Here is a 17,076-nt window from a genome sequence, read left to right on the forward strand (position 1 = left end):
GTACCTTGCTCTTCGACTTGAAAAGTTGGTTTTGCCCATGAACTGATGCCGAGTATCTGATGCCTGAATTATTTGTTCACAAGGATGCATTATGTTTTTCCTTTTTCCTTGAAAAAATGTATCCGTTCACCTCCAAAGCAATTGCCGATACAACTTATTAATTTTTGTTGTATATAACTTGCATACAGATATTTCCATTCACCTCCAAAGCAATGCGAGGCTCCCATTTAGTATATACTTAAATTGTTTACTGAACATGCATGTCAAGCTGAAAGAAAAGAAACAAGAATTTTTAATAAACCTAAAATGTAATGTTCTCAGATTTCAGAAGCAGCACTTGACTATATAGTATATTCCTTTCTTTCTTTCTTTCTTTCTTTCTTTTTTTCCTTTTTTTTTTTTTTTGATGAAATGCCCGTAGGTCTTGCATTGATCTAGTATGTTGTTATATGCATACATATCACACACATCCATTCACATCCACTTAGGACTACATGCATTCACATATATATCCCAAGTACTTTTTCAACAACAAGAACAGTCATCATTAATTATAACTTGAACAAAACTTACAACTCAAATACAGATTGTGCTATCCTCAAAAATCATGAACAACAGAAACAAACAAAATTAAGTGAAGAGTTAGTTAACCAATCTGATTAGTTATTAAGAGAAGTTTGCAGCCTTCCATCAGGAATTGCAAAGAGTACAATGGACTTGGAATTGCGGAGGAAAGGGGAGTCGCAACGGTAGTAGCCCTTCCTCTCCAGTTGGATAACCTCTCCTTGCTTGAGGTTTCTCATGTTGGAATCCCCCAGTGCAAAGGTCTCCTTGCGTGTCACTGGGTTGAGGTTATCCAAGAAATCTTCCCCTTCCTCCAGCTGTCAATAAACAATAATTAAAGAATCTCATAGACTATAATAAAAGAATAAATTAGTTCTCTTTTTTTTTCTGGCTAATAGAATGCTCTACTTTATTGCGCTTCCAAACAATAATAAAAATTCCTCATACTTCTTCTAAACATACATTTCAAAAGTAATTGCAGCTACCACTGAAGCATTGGCTTAGGAAACAATATTCAGACAAATTCACAAAATATTAACGGTTATGTTGCAAACTTTAACATGTTCTTTTACAAACAGATATAAAAAAAAAATAAGCAAATTGAACTTTTAATTTGGACACCCTGCTACGGTAGCAGTAAATTTCCTACACTTAACAATTGCAAATACAAGAGATGTTGAATGTTGTTTGCAAATACAAGAGATGTTGAATGTTGTTTGCAAATACTGCAAAATGTTGCATATGATTTATAAATAAATAACCAACACTGTCAAAAATTGAAAGGTACCTTCTTCTTCTTTATTAAATAGTCAAAGTCGACCAATGAAAGGTGCACCAGCTCCTCAGTATCAGGAAGCCATGTTAGCTTCCACTTGGTACTCTTCACAGAACCCTCCAGGTGCAACTCTCCAATCAGACCCACAATTTTATTATTACTATCCTTCTTTATTTCCTTCACAATAGCATTGCCCCAGTCCATTAGAGTTACCTCCTCCCCTTGAGAAATGTTTGCCGCATCAGTATAGTCCAGCCATATTTTGTTCGTGAAGGTTGTTGCCTTTTTGCCGGCGGGCTCATACTTCTTGTGTCTCGGTATGATACGTACGAATGGCTTGTCAGGACCATTTGTCAGGGTCAGTAAGACCCGGTCTTGCCCGATCACGGCTGTGTGTCGGGCACAAACTGGGTCTATTATCTTCTTGTTTATAGTCCACAGCTTGTCCCATTCCATCAAATTTAGATTTTTAGAAGCACCCTAAAATGCAAAAAATTAATAAAATAAATAAACAATAGCATCTTTTTCATTGAAACAGACAGATTTCTGAAGTGAAGCTGACCTGCTGAAGAATGAACTGGATGAGTGCCTCAATTTTAAGGCCCCTTCGGACAATACCTTGTACAGTAGGGAAACGGGGGTCATCCCAGCCATCAACCTTACCATTTTGCACAAACCAGAGAAGTTTGCGTTTACTGAGAAGCGTGTACACCATGTTCAGCCGGCTAAACTCATATATCTGCACCCTCCTTAGCTCCATATCATCTAGAATTCTGTAGTATTGAGCGTTCCTGTCATGGTATTCACTCGACCTCAATGCATGAGTTATTCCCTCGGTCGCATCCACAAATGGGCATGCAAAGTCATACGTTGGGTACACCTTGTACTTTGACCCGACCCGATGATGCGGGTCTGCATTACACCTGTAGTAAACTGGGTCACACATTGACTTGTTTGGGTCTTTCATGTCAAGCTTTCCCCTGACGCAGCATTGCTTGCCTCTCTCAGTTCCTCGTAACATCTCATTCCACATTGCAAAATTTTGTTCTACCGTGTTATTTCTACAAGCCGACTCAATACCGTCCATTCTCTCCTTCTGCATCTGCTCCCTCGGCGTGTCATCAACATAAGCTTTCCCTTGCTTAATCATTTTTTCAACCATGGCCATAAGAGCGTCGAAGTAGTCTGATGTGTAGGTCACTCTGTCATACTTGACTCCAAGGGTTTCTATATCTTTCAAAAGATTGTCGACAAACTCCTCACTCTCTTTAGAAGGGTTGGTGTCATCAAACCGCACAATCAACCGGCCATTGTACCGTTCAGCAAAGTATTTGTTTAGAAGTGCGGCTTTCGAGTGGCCTATGTGGAGGTAGCCACTTGGCTCAGGAGCAAATCGCACACAAACTTTCCCAACTTCTGCACCAGGTAGGTCAACCTCAAAGGATGAATTGCTGTTATAATTGATCGTATCAGTTAACGGCTTCGGGGGATGCTCTTTTGATTTAAGGCTTGGTGCAGGTGATTTGCCAATGCCTCTTTTTCCTACAAAAGCAGCTACTGTTTCATTTAAGATACTATGCTCTGCTGCTATGGAATTAAACCAGCGCACCAGGTTTTCATACTTATTCAACTTCCTCAGGCTCTCCCATCTCTGACCGATACCTGATTTAAAGATAATCAAGTATCACATCTGGTCAAACATCTTTAAAATTGTATGGCATACAAACAAAGTAAGCAATGTATTGATGCCAAAAGAGAATCAAGTACCAGCAAGAGCAGTCCAAATCACAACATCAGCAATAGTGAAATTGAACCCAACCAAAAAAGTACGGTGTGACAGGTAATTGTTGACATATGCACATGCATTCTCAAATTCAGAACCTATTGAGAAGATTGGTGCATAATCGAGCCATTGGTCAATCTACAACAGTTGACATTAATTAGTAAGTTACTTAATGAATGGATTAAATCAGTGATGTTTAAATTGTAACAATTGGGTAAAGATGGAATAACCTAACCTGTCCAGATTGGACAGCATCAGTCCCGTACAGATTGGGAAGAGATGAAACCCTCCCAATGTAACGCAGAAGTGTATTCACTCCATGCAAACTCACTCTGCAAATCCTCAAATTAATACAAGATTAAGAACATAAGAAATGTTGTTTTAGCAATTGAAAGACAAGATCAAGATAGCTCAATGGAAGGAAAACCAACCCAGATGACAAGCGCAGTTCAGGCGGAGAGCCAGAAGGGACAGCCCCGGCATCGACAGAGATATTAACTCCGGCAACCTTTGCAGCGGCAAGGACCGATAGTGGCGGTGTATCGGAGGAGAAGACCAATTTCACTGCCTCCATTCGGTTCACGGAAAGAAAGAAACTTTTCCGGACTGGTGTGCTAGGGTTTTAGGATAAAGGAAGAGAAACAGTGGTGACCAAGTCGCTTAACAAAATAATAGTGCAAAACTGCAAAGCCTACTAGTTTAGCTGGTTATTCCAGCTTATGCCGGCCTAAGTTATTCCTTGTTTGATTGGAATTGGATGGCTTAAGGCATCGCTTAAATTGTTTTTTTGGCATTCATTACTGCTGCTAACTTAGTTGAATTGTATAGTTCATGCAAACACTTTTTTTTTTTTTTTTTTTAACTTAGTTGAACTGATTGTGGTACCACTACACACATACCAGCCAAAATTATATGAAAGTGCAATAGAGTACGGATCCAATTTTTTGTTTTAATTTTTTTAAAAAGATGATGATGAAATTCATGTTTCATTTTTTTTCATGTACTGCCTTAAGTAATCCCAAAATTAATTCAACCTAATTAAAATTAAACATTACGATATCTGGTTGATTTAGTTCTAAATCATACTTAAGTCTACGTTTTTCTTCAAATCTGCCTATGCTTAGTGTAATAATATCTTAGATAGAGTAAACAACAGTACAACAAAGAAAAGGAACAGAAATAAAAATCAAAGAAAATTAAATTAAATGATTTTGTTTACGGAAAATATAAGCTTCTCGAGTAATCAATCAAAGAACAGCAACAAATATCAAATCGGGCAGGAAGAACGGGCAAGCAGAATTAATACATCCACCTCTGTATAATGGGACCCCCTCAATAAATCAGACCTCTCAAGCTATTTTCTGCATACTGGGACCAGCACGTCAGAACGGGAGAATACAAGTAGAGTAGGACTGGAGAAAAGAAGAGAATTATTTAATCCAGACCAGTCACAGATCGATGACATAGCTGCTGATTTGTCGTCACCAGATTGAATAGCGAGATTAGATTATTGTCAACCAGTTGTATTGGGTTAGTGTATTGTGATTTCTTGATTTCTACTTTCTACACAGTTGTGGCTTTTGCCATTTGTATCCGTTTGCTAAGATATTACTAAAAACGGGTTAATTTCTTATGTACCCTTCAAAAATTGTTAAATTTTTTATTTACCCTTCTACTCTTAGGTATATCTCACATATCCCTCAAATCTTTTTTTTTTTCTATTTACCCTTTGAATTAATAGTCCACAACTAAATACTATCCAATTTATTTATTTCTCATTATATCCTTATTATTTCTCTTTGATTTAAATTTTGCAAATGACACCATTGTTCTGCATCCTCACGACTTCATTTCATCTAAAATTTCACTATTGAGTTTTTAACACGATATGGTCGTAAGGGTTTTTGACACTGAGATTTGAGTGCACGTAGAGATATTTTGATGCTTAATTATTAATTCATTTATGTTCATTATAAAGCGGTGGTGGAGCTGGAATCATACAACAGATGAAGCCAATGGTTCAATTTGAATTCCCTTATTTTTCTTCAAAAAAAACAAATTGTTGAAATACCACAGCAATTAGGGGTGAAAACCGGATTATCCTATCCATATCCGCTCCTAATCCGAATACGGGTGAAAACAGAACCGGATTATCCTATCCGTATCCGCTCCTAATCCGGTTGAGATCCGGATACGGATAAACGGATTTGGATAGTATCCGGATATGGATCCGACGCCACAAATGGAGCGGATATCCGCATTATCCGCGAATCTGTGAAGCAGAGTTGAGTTGATGTACCCGGATCCGTTTTGCCTTTTTTTTTTTGAAAACTTGGTAGTAGCTACCAAAGTTCGTGAGAGAGAATTGAATTCTCGACCTTTGAGTATAACAACTCGCCAATTGTGCTACCTCCCATTTCGGATCCGCTTTGCCTTTCAAAAGCGCAATCTATCGTCCTCTGTTCTCTCCAACTATTTAATAGTAAGCACGTGGATGACTTTATATAGTGCTCCCTCAAGCTGTTTTTTTTTTTTGTGGGACTAAGTATTGTAGTCCGCACAGTCCGAAATATTTTGAATATATTCTATTCTTTTTTATTGGAATGTTGATGGGCTCATGGCCCATCAATTTACACTTGCCGTTAGGCTTTTATTAATTGTTTTTTATTCTTGTGTATCTTCTATGTTATAGTGTGTGAAGAGTTTTGTAATGCAGAAACATTTTTTGTTATAGTTGTTCAAAACAATATATTAATTATTAAATAAACAATAAGAACAGCCATAATTCATATATCTTAACTTATAGTTGTCATTAATATTTGTATCTTAGAAGTTCATGTATCTTAATTATCCGACCATTATTCGTTTTATATCCGTATTCGAATCCGTATCCGTGGACTATCATTCCGTATCCGTATCCGTTTAAGGCGGATTTGGTTTTGAATTTTGATATCCGTTTACTATCCGTATTCGTATCTGCTCATTATCCGACGGATGTGGATATTAATATATGATATCAGCATTATCCGCTCCATTTTCACCCCTAACAGCACTGCATTCATAATAATTGTCTGAAAATTACAAGTTGTTGTGTTCATGTGGAAATAAACAGAGAATTAGAAAAAAAACAAAAAAAAAACAAGATACCATATCATACAGCTACACTATTCATCAAGACAATTACAATTTAATTACAGATAAAAGAAACACACAAAAAAGTTCCACATGGCATTTTCAGTCAACTTGCAACCATAGTGACAAAATACTCGAATTATATCTGAATTATATCCGTTTAATTCTTTATTAGGGTGATGCCGAACCGAACACCGAATTATTTGGTTGACCGAACTTTGACCGAATTAAACCCGAATAATTCCCGAATTTTACGAACTTTTCTCGAATTTTACGAATTATTCACAAATTTTTCCTGAATTTTTCCAAGAACAATTATTTTTTTGGTTTTTTATTTTTTTGCTCCCTTGCAGGACTGAGATTTCTGATCCGGATAATTCCGAATCATTCCCGAATTATACCCGAATTATACCCGAATCACGAATTTTTGATCTCGCCGAATTGAACCCGGATAATTTATTTGTCACTATGCTTGCAACTGGGTTTCTCAAATTTCAACCAATGCTTCGTTTACAAAATCTTACAAAATATATTTCACAAATCGTACAAGGAAAAGCAAAAAAAAAAAAAAAGTAAAAAACATAATCACACAAAAATGAATTGATAACAAAAAAATTCACAATTAATGGTGAAGAAAACTGGAACCATCCAAACAGTGGCGGGGTGAATGCAGTGCTGTGGTATATTTCAGCACTTTTTTTTTGTGTGTGTGTGTGAAGAAAAACAAGGGAATTCAAATTGAAACATTGGCTGCATCTGTTGTATGATTCCAGCTCCACCACTGCTTTATAATGAACATAAATGAATTAATGATTAAGCACCAAAATATATCTCTGTGCATTCAAATCTCAGTGTCAAAAATCCTTATGAACATATCTCAGTGTCAAAAACTCAATAGTAAAATTTTAGATGAAATGAAGAGTATGCACAACAATGGTGCCCTTTGCAAAATTTAAATCAAAGGAAAAGAATAAGGGTATAATGAAAAATAAATAAATAAAATAGTATTTGATTGTGGGCTATTAATTCAAAGGGTAAATAGAAAAGAAAAATAAGAATTGAGGAATATGTGAGATATAACTAAGAGTAGAGGGATAAATAAGAAATTCAACAATTTTTGAAGGATACATGAGAAATTAACCCTTAATAAAATTGATTTGATTCTTGTGTTTATCGTTGAAATTGAGTTGCGTTTCTAGCAATTGGCTTCAAGGACGCTAAAGTTTTTCTCTTCGTGAGAGTTGATGAAATAAAAATAAAGAGATAAGAGTATGGATAAGAAAAGTATTATTGGCTTATCAGGTAAACGTATATATAAAAGTTATTTCATATTCATTACTTTTACTTTATAGGATGATTCCTGTATATAAATTATTTTTAATAATTGCTATTCACATTCAACTATGCAATATATTGTTGTCGTCTTCGGTATGATGATATTGATTTATATACAATATTTTATATAATGTTATTTAATTAATAATTTATGACGAGATTGATGTGTACAACATTTATATAATTTATTTAAAAGTACTTTATATTCTTTTAAAAATAATGAATTAATAATTATATTTATATATTGTATTATATTATGCATATGATGTCCTTCAAATAATTTATTTATTGCTATATTTGGATTAGATTATATAAATTATCAATTTATTTGATAATTATTTGTTGAGTGAGGCTTTGGTATTTTACATTGGCATAACAGTCTGCGCTATGCATCAATATTATTGTTTACAAAGTTCAAATGATCAATCCAAACCGTTCAATATAATCTCCATATAAAAATGTACTTCAAGACCAAATTTCACATTTTTTAGATTATTTTTTACTATTTTTTAAATGGTAAAAAATCCCCTGATATAAAAATTTTGAACCATAAAAAAGTAGTGATTTCTACCTCTTTAAAAAATGTAAAATTTGATGTCTAAATACATTTGATATGAAGATGATGTTGAATGTTCGGATCGACTGTTTAGACTTTCAAATGATAAATATGAATCCATATTACGGATTCATCCGCACATTGCAGAGTACCATAGCCTCACTGTTATTTGGTATTTGTTTCTATTTGTTAATTTTAACGGATAAAATGGTAAGATTAATACAATGAATAAAATAAAGTATGAATAAAATTAATTTTAAACAAATAGAACAATAATAGAGCTAATTTCAAGTTTGAGATTAGTGGCTAACCTAATTTTTAATTAGATTAGTAAAATAGTGAGTTAATCCATATAAGACAAACAAAGAATAGTGAGTTAATGCTACTCTTGCTTCATTCAAATATCGAATAGCTCAAAAAAATAATGATATTCTCGTGCTAGTACTATTCTTGCTCCATCCAAACGCAACCATACAAAAAGTACATTCATCCGACTCTATTCATTAACACGACAATGCCGGCACTAAACATCAATATGTAACCATCGAACTTCTATCTCGTACAGTCGTACTGATTATACTCTAAAACTTTTAATGATTATTCCTAAATTAAGTCGCAATTAGAAGTCGTTCAGTTAATCTCAAGCTCTGAACACTCCTCAATTGCACCAAAAAGACTTGTACCGATAACTCTTAGAAGACTTATGACTAGGATAAAACACCCCGAATTTTTTATTAATAGAAAATAAATAAATAAAATATCAAAAAAAGAGATGACTTTTAAGTTTTATCGATATATAAATAGATCGGGATTATTTAATTTCGTATTTTCAATTTCTTTTTCCTTAATAAAATTATTTATTTGGCAATTAGCCTACTTGGAGAAAAACATAACCTTGTCAATCAAGGGAATAAATAAGCACTTGAAATCTTAAGAAAAAAAATGAAGATAGACGGGAGGCTATAGAAAAGAGAATGTTGAGAAGGACGAAAATGCCCTCAAGTGCTCCCTTATAAATAAGCCAAATAATTGTTCCCCGAGCAAATGCACGCACACCAAACACAGCATAAGTTCTACACCTATAACTGAAAAATTAAAAAGGAAGATGGAAATAAAAAAGTTAATATCTAAGATAGCAGGACACCAACTTTTCTAGCAAAAGCTTGCTCATCATCATCCTCTAATTCCTCTTCTCCCTCGGGAAATTCATTTGCTTCTTCTTCTCCTTCCTCTTGATATGCATTTTCATCCTCCATCCTGTACTCTTCTCCTTCCTCCCTCTCGTAATAATTTGATGGCTCCTCCATCTCTTGATCCAACTCAAGCTCTTTTTCATCTACACCGTCCACTTTAGATGTGAATTGAACCTCGTCCTTCGTGTCATTGGCTTCAGAGATCATCCCTTCTTCTACCTCTACATCAGTTTTAGGACCACCTTTAGGGCTAGAACCGTCATTGAGGGTTTTATTCTCTGATGATGAACCATTGCCGGTCACCTTTCTCTTCCTCTTAAGAATTTCACTGAATGGTATTGGGCCTTCAAAATCCACAGCACTGTCCTTCACCCCCCCTTCTGACACTTTATTATCAGTAGGAGCTTTTGCATTCCTGAGTTCAGCTAAACTCTTTGGTCCAGAAAAATTAACCTCATCCCTATCCCTCCTCGAGCCCAGCCGGCCACCAACAAATTCACGATCACTCGATCGCCGTCCAATTCTGTCATGGGGACGCCTCGAGGAAATATCGACCGGCACGGGTGAAACCCTAGCAGTGCCTCTCAGGTGCCTCCTTCGCTCCATTGCCGTGTCCTCATGCATAAAATCAGACCTTTCAACCGGAGGTCTCAGAGGCATCTTTATCCTGCCCTCCAAGCGGCTCCTTCCATGTACAGCTGCTCCCCGGTCAAGTAGATCAGCACGGTCTGAACCTCGAGTTCTGTACCGGTCTCGCTCTTCCAGATGTCTCTCTCTCTCATCTTGCCGGTGGTGGCTACTGCGGTGATGCTCATCGTCTCGCTGGTCAGGGCTCACATCGGATCTTGATCTGGAGCCATTGAGCCTTCTTTGTTTATTCATTAGTCGGCTGCGTAAATCTGGGCCATTGATCCCCCCAGTTTCTGCACCTATTATTCCAGCAGCATCCTCTCTCTGGGACTGGGACCGTCTTCTTATAGGCTGCTGATCCAGAGCACGCTCAGAAGAGGAATCCCTCCTGCGGCGCTTCCTATCATACTGATCATTATTTCCCTTGTATCCACCGACAAAACGATCCGCCTCAGGATCAAACTCAGGCTCGTACTCCTGCTCTGACATAACTCCATGTCCATGTCGGTCCCTCTCATACCTGGACATCATCTCATAATCATCTAAAGGGTACATCTCAGCATATGCCCTCCGGAAATCATCTTCACTTGGAGGCATGTATCTAGAACCTTCCTCATCATGATCCACAATAACATCAAAGCCTGGAGATGACTCACCCAGAAACTCATCACCTTCCCTGCTATCCTGGGGCCCATCGTCAGACCTGTCATTGTTTTGCACTGGGGTCCCTCTACTCGAAGGATGAGGGTAGTTGAGCTGGTCCTCATCTGATGTTTTATTAGGAAGCTGGGGTGTATTATTTACTGATAAATTAACAGCAGCCCTTGGTTTTGTAATAGCTGGTGCTGCCCCATTGGGTCCATTAAAATTCAAAACAGGCTTAGAGGCATTGGATACTGGGTTTCCTTGTGTGAATTTGGTGTTATTTGCATTATGCCTGGCAATGACAGAAGGATTTGATGGTTCTTTTCTGTGGGTCCCAAGAGACGGGACAATAGGAGGGGCGGCAGAGACTTTAGCAGGCTGTCGTTGGACAGCATTTGTGCCTGATGAAGGTGGCCCGTGCATGAAAGGGCATCGGTCACCCTTTAGGCAGTTGCCTTTAAGGAAGTAATAGCAAGGGGTGCCCTGCTTGGTCGGTGGGTTATATCCAGTAGCTGGAGGTAGTGCTGCTGGAGTTGGCACGGCCCCAAATAGACCTTCGAGCGGCTGAAAATTAAAGAGTAAGATTATATAACAGTAACTAGGAATATAATTATTTCCTCATTGATTATTAAATGTAAAAGCAAAGTGGGCAAGAAAGAGGCTTACTGGATGGCGAAAGGCACATGCTTGGTTCGTGCAATGACCATGGAGCCAATAATAACAATCTCTTGGGTTCATCCTTGCTCCTTCGCTGTGTCGGTACTCACATTCACTTCCCTGAGGGGGGGCAAAAAAAAGTGACAAGGTAGATATAAGTTCAGAGGACAATCATAAATATTAATAAATCTTGTTGAATAAATTGCAATCCAGTTGTAAATGTTGCCACAAATGATGCAACAAAAAAAAATTAATTCCACAGATTCTATCAGAATCTCAACTATAAATCTCTTAATTTCCTTTTTTTTGGATAGCAGGTGAAATGCCTACTATATTTTCCATATGAAAGAAAATAGGAAACAGGTTTTTATAAAGAAAGAACAAATTATGAAACGCAGAAAATTGTAAATCAATCCCTGATTCTAGAAAAATAAACGCTGGTGCAGTAGTGTAGTCTACCCCATGCAGTTCAGCTGTTAATTAAGAATGCTGCCAGTAAGAACCATAACTGTTAGCAATTACTGCCGTCCAAACTATCATCTAAATTGATCTACCCTCTGATCTGATCCACATCAGATAAGAACCCACCCAAATAACAAAATAAACCCATCTCAGAAATGACCTGTCACGCAAGATAATCTTTAGAGAGAGACACATAGAACCCCATGCTTAGAGAGAGTTGGAGGGGTGAGAGAGAACCAGTGGGTGGAGAGAGAGATTGTCACTGTTAGGTTCTTGTTGGAGGACGAAGAGAGGTGAGATGTATTGGCAGAGATAACTACAAAGGAGGAGGGAGGAACTAATGTCCAAACAGGTACAGGAGCGAGAGTTGGTAGAGGGTAGAGAGACAGAAGAGAGGAGAAATATAGGTGTTCGAATTATAGGGAATGAGGAAGAGAGGAGAGGAATAAGGGGAGAAAAGACTAAATCTTTTCATTATCTCATAAATCTCTTAATATCTAACCTTTGTTAAAATCGATTACTATCTGACAGCTAATAAAAATCTATCACAGAGATTTATTATTAACACAGAAAGCAATAGGATAAAGGTATCAAAATTTTGAGCTGATAATATGATCCATCACTGTTTCAAACAACTAATTTAGCAATATGCTAAAGGTTGTAGTTGTTCAAGCTGTGCTACATACATGAATGAAATGAAAAGCACATCGAGAGAGAACTAAAAACAGACCAATTGTCAAATAAAACCTAACTGAACTGAAGAACCCCAGGAAAATCATTCTATGTGAGGGCTAGAAGCTGATTTATCTCCTTCCTAAAAGTTTATTTCTATACCTCTAATTTCTAACTGGATTCATCTCCAGTTGACTACTCATCGATCATATAAAAGGTTAACATAGCTACAAAAAAGTTAAAAGAAACCCTAATACTAATCAAGACAGCTGAAATTTAACAAATCTGAAGTAATTAAAGCAAATAACATATTTTACAAACCAAGTAGAAAGAGGCAAACCCTAGTAGTAATGAAGAATCTGGATAACAAAAAAAAACTGAACAAGAGAAAAAGATAAAAACCTTCTTGCATGTGAGAGGCGAAGCGAGGAAATAAACACAGTCCGTGTTTCTCTTGAGCGCCTCCTCCTCGGCCGTCAATTGCACCGGCACCGCCGCAGCTGCAGCCGCAGCCGCTGCTGGAGGCCGGATTCCGCCTGATTCCATCGGTTCCGAGCACGCCCCTTCAATCTTTATTTAGGTCTCCGACAGATCGTGTACAATTACTCCTGAGAAGAAAACAATTCCTCAATGGATCCCCAAATTAGGTCGAGAGATGGGGGAGAGAGAAAGCAGATCGGAAAAATGGAAAATATAACAAAGGGGCGGCCGGATAGGGAGAGAGTAGAACAAGGGTGGAGATTGAGAGATAATCGAGAACCTTTAAAAAGACTCGGCTTATGTACACCGAAACTCTGAATTAGTGAATATATTTCCTGCTTTGGGTGTTGGTCCGGATGGTGTATTACCTGTTGAACTGAGTGTGTTTCCTCTGTGATACTCATATTTTACGCTACTCGGGGATAGCGCGGAGCCAGAATTATTTGAGCTTTGAGATTCGTACAAAACGTATTTGACTGGTTGATATTTTCCAACAAGTCACGCAAAATATGAGGTATCTCAGAGGATGCGAATTCTGTTGAACTGACCTGATCAATCGGGTTACGGAACATGAAATTAATTACTTTTTTTTGTAGGGATCGACTAACAGTCCCCCTACTTCAGTCCCCTATCTGTCTCCCGCACTAAAAGACAAAAAAATAGTTAAAACGTGCTAACTACCACCAAAGAGCAAGATTAATGTTATTTTATTAATAGTCAAAACGTATAGTATTAATACCTACGAATTTATAGTATTCATACTTATTATCAGAACCATTCATCATATGTAAACACAAGCTAGAGGTGACCAGTAACGACCAGGGGGACCATTGACGTCTTGTGATAGCCTGGATTGGGGACCGCAATCGTCTGAAAGCGACATTTGCCAAGATTGGGGACCACTACAGCGAAACTATATATTATTCATATCTAAACAAATGAAGTATTCATACTGACGATTACGAAGTATTCATACATGTTTGAAATAATTTATACAATTCAAAATTCAAAGTCAGATTCATCTCTCTCACCCCACCTCTTCCAAGAAGTATTCATACTGACGATTACGAAGTATTCATACATGTTCAAAATAATTTATACAATTCAAAATTCATTGTCAAATTCATCTCTCTCACCCATCTCTTCCAAGAAGTATTCATATCTAACATGAAGTATGCATATCTAACAAATGAAGTATTCATATCTAACTAATGAAGTACTCAATATCTAACAAATAAAATATTCATATATATAACTATTCATATCTAACTAATGAAGTATTCACACATGACACTAACAATATTCACATCTGACACTAATAATATTCACACCTGCCCAGATTAGGACCAAGAAATATTCTCAACAGACTAGTATGCATATCTAAAACAATGAAGTATTCATATCTAACTAAAGAATTATTCATACTGACGATTACAAAGTATTCATACATTTTCGAAATAATTTATACAATTCAAAATTCAAAGTCAGATTCATCTCTCTCATCCCACCTCTTCCAAGAAGTATTCATATGTAACATGAAGTATGCATATCTAACAACTGAAGTATTCATATCTAACTAATGAAGTATTCATATGTTGCACTGTGACAACCTTCGCTGGGCTAGCATAAACCTCCTCCAATGGTGCACCACGCTCTCCTCGCCGGATCTCGACGGTGCACCACGCTCTCCTCGCCGGATCTTGACGGTGCACCACGCTCGCCTCCCCGGATCTCGACTGCCATCACAACTGTCGGCGTGGGTAGATGGTGGCGAGCAGTAGAGGAGAAGAACAGGGTGAGTTTTGAGTTGTGTTGAATTTTTTTTTCTTTCTAAGAGAAAATTAAAGAGGGTGGGTTTTGACCACATGAGAGAACAAAAAAGAAAGGTTGTTAGGGGAACAGATAGGGAACAGATTCAAGGGGGACAACATCTTTACTCTTTTTTGTATTTCAAACGAGAATCATTTTTTCAATTATGTCCCTAAATTTTATTTGGATTCACTTAGGCTCCATAGTGACTAGTGATTGAAAATCTAAATAATGCTTGTCTAATCCGCTTTTCGAGTTTTGAGAATATTCCATCATTTGTATTTTCTCCACTCTTATTACGATTCTATTGTTTTAATTTTTCATTCATCCTCCATTACCTTTATATTATTTGTAAAAATTTCAAAATATGCTGACTAATAATCACCAAACATTTAGTACAACAATAATGATTCTAGCTCTATCGAATTAAATGTACCAAGATATAACATTTCAAAGAGTTTTGGTCAGATATAAAACATCAACAACAAAATTAAAAACAAAAAAAGGCGCTATTCAGCCAACATAACCTTCAAAACTCACATTCCAATTTGTTATTATAATTTTTCCAATGGTCTTCACATGGTCATGCAATTTGTCGACCAATCTATCAACCATCTCATTGTTCTTCATCCATTTTATGATCTTCACAAACTCAAGCTGCTCCCGCTGGAACAAAGCACCTTTTATTCCTTGTGTCTTGACTTTTCTTTGGAGTATTGGCCCCATTTCCTTATTAGCTTTAGTATGAAGAAAACCTGAAGAAAAAAAAAAAAGGTTACCGGATCCTAATCATAGAAACAGGTCTCAAATAATGCAGGTATCACATAAAAAGTTATCGGATCCTGAAGATCGAGCAATTAGGAATTTCTTTCTCTAGCACCATCATAAAAAAATAGCAATATATAAAAGTTCAACCTTATCAGAAGGAACCAATAAAAAAATCTAATAAATCTATGCAGTGGAGAAACATTAATTCCAATATATAATTTGTTGTATCTAGGGCTATTCAAACGGTCGGTTCGGTTCAAACCGAAGTAAAATTATCAAATTGATTTTTTTTCAGTTTTCAAAATAGAACCGAATCGAACCGATTAAATCTATCAACAAATTAAGAAATGAACCGAACAAACCGAAGTAAATTTTGATTTGTTCAGTTCAAATCAAAGTAAACCTATTGGTACTATTATTAACGAAAAGAATACATTGTCATACACAACAATTGAAATTTGGTTTGGTTTGGTCTGATTTGATTTAATGAAATCATTATAACACCAATAAAATTAGAGCCGAACCAAATAAATGAATCAGTTCGGTTTAGTCGGTTTTGAAAAGTCTAAACCGAACTAATCCATTTAAACCCAAAAACCGGTCCATTTACACTGAATTATTCCGGTTTAGTTAAAAACCAAACAAACCAAACCGTTTGAACACCCCTTAGTTATATCCTTTTAAACAAATGAAAATTTGAAACAAAACAATCTAAAGATTCTGCAGGTCACTTGATGCTTGGGAAAAAAAATCTAAATACAAAACAGAATAGCATGGGCCATAAGCAAAATGAATAGATACTCTTTGATTTTCATCTGGTAAGGAAAACCCAATTCCTTTTGCAATGACAACACTAAGAGTCTATTTGGCTGTCAGGCAGAAACGGGAATGTGTTTGAGTTCAGATTCAATTTGAATGGGTAAAACACTGTGCGCGTGGAAAAAAAAATTCACTCTGAGTAAATTTTTTTTCCCACAGACACAGAGACAGCCAAAATACCCTAAAACATCATTCCTGAATTATACATAACACGGTCCATTATGCCTCAAATTACATTTTAGTCATCTTAAAATGTCTCATAACTGAGTAATCAATCAATCAAATATAAAGTATTAAGTATGACTTAAAAAAGTGGTAGGAAAGAAGTACCCTAACCAAGTGTATTAAAATTTGATCTATATACGGCCGCATATTACCGCATACTTATCTCTCTTTATACACACACACACTAATATCGTACCCGTGTGTTGCAACGGGAATATGTTATAAGATTGAATAGAATATGAAAAAACCTTTTTATTTATATTAATTTTTTTAAGTTTTGTGATATTTGACCGTAGCTTTCTTCAACATTGACGAATCGGATGTACAACAGTTTTGAAGGGTAGACTTGTAGTACACAATTAAATTCTTATATTTGATGTTTTTATTTGGGGAGTATAGCCATGTATTCTGATGATATGTTGTTTTCAACTGCATATTTACATAATGCTCTCTTTCTGTTGCATGTTGAAGCATATATATAGGTAATATGAAGAATTAAGAAATTTGACACTACAACCACAATTATCATGCAAATGAAAACTGAATCTTCATTATGTAGGTCCTAATAGTC

At 36.4% G+C, this 17,076-nt stretch overlaps 2 protein-coding genes across 2 annotated transcripts; both read right to left on the minus strand.

Annotated features, from left to right (window-relative positions):
• Window positions 1-92: 92 nt before the first annotated feature.
• On the minus strand, window positions 93-3,780 carry LOC144546424 (glutamate--tRNA ligase, cytoplasmic-like). Its single transcript, XM_078294964.1, has 6 exons — window positions 3,554-3,780; window positions 3,358-3,454; window positions 3,107-3,260; window positions 1,902-3,001; window positions 1,352-1,819; window positions 93-881 (listed from the first exon to the last, which is right to left on the minus strand). Exons 1-6 carry the CDS (start codon window positions 3,694-3,696, stop codon window positions 660-662), a joined length of 2,184 nt encoding a protein of 727 aa, XP_078151090.1. The 5' UTR covers window positions 3,697-3,780; the 3' UTR covers window positions 93-659.
• Window positions 3,781-9,120: 5,340 nt separating this feature from the next.
• Window positions 9,121-13,129, minus strand: LOC144546432 (CCCH-type zinc finger family protein). Its single transcript, XM_078294976.1, has 3 exons — window positions 12,807-13,129; window positions 11,280-11,390; window positions 9,121-11,177 (listed from the first exon to the last, which is right to left on the minus strand). Exons 1-3 carry the CDS (start codon window positions 12,948-12,950, stop codon window positions 9,273-9,275), a joined length of 2,160 nt encoding a protein of 719 aa, XP_078151102.1. The 5' UTR covers window positions 12,951-13,129; the 3' UTR covers window positions 9,121-9,272.
• Between the last annotated feature and the right edge of the window lie 3,947 nt (window positions 13,130-17,076).

The sequence above is a fragment of the Carex rostrata genome, chromosome 2, assembly GCF_964058835.1.
Source record: "Carex rostrata chromosome 2, lpCarRost1.2, whole genome shotgun sequence".
Taxonomy (NCBI): domain Eukaryota; kingdom Viridiplantae; phylum Streptophyta; class Magnoliopsida; order Poales; family Cyperaceae; genus Carex; species Carex rostrata.

Excerpts from the sequence above, each read along its gene's own strand:
- LOC144546424 (XM_078294964.1), bottom strand. The coding sequence starts at position 3,696 with ATGGAGGCAGTGAAATTGGTCTTCTCCTCCGATACACCGCCACTATCG. Across the intron at positions 3,455-3,553 it reads GAACTGCGCTTGTCATCTGG|AGTGAGTTTGCATGGAGTGA; the intron begins GTTGGTTTTCCT and ends GAGGATTTGCAG. Across the intron at positions 3,002-3,106 it reads GATTTGGACTGCTCTTGCTG|GTATCGGTCAGAGATGGGAG; the intron begins GTACTTGATTCT and ends TCTTTAAATCAG.
- LOC144546432 (XM_078294976.1), bottom strand. The coding sequence starts at position 12,950 with ATGGAATCAGGCGGAATCCGGCCTCCAGCAGCGGCTGCGGCTGCAGCT. Across the intron at positions 11,391-12,806 it reads CGCCTCTCACATGCAAGAAG|GGAAGTGAATGTGAGTACCG; the intron begins GTTTTTATCTTT and ends GCCCCCCCTCAG. Across the intron at positions 11,178-11,279 it reads CATGTGCCTTTCGCCATCCA|CCGCTCGAAGGTCTATTTGG; the intron begins GTAAGCCTCTTT and ends TTTAATTTTCAG.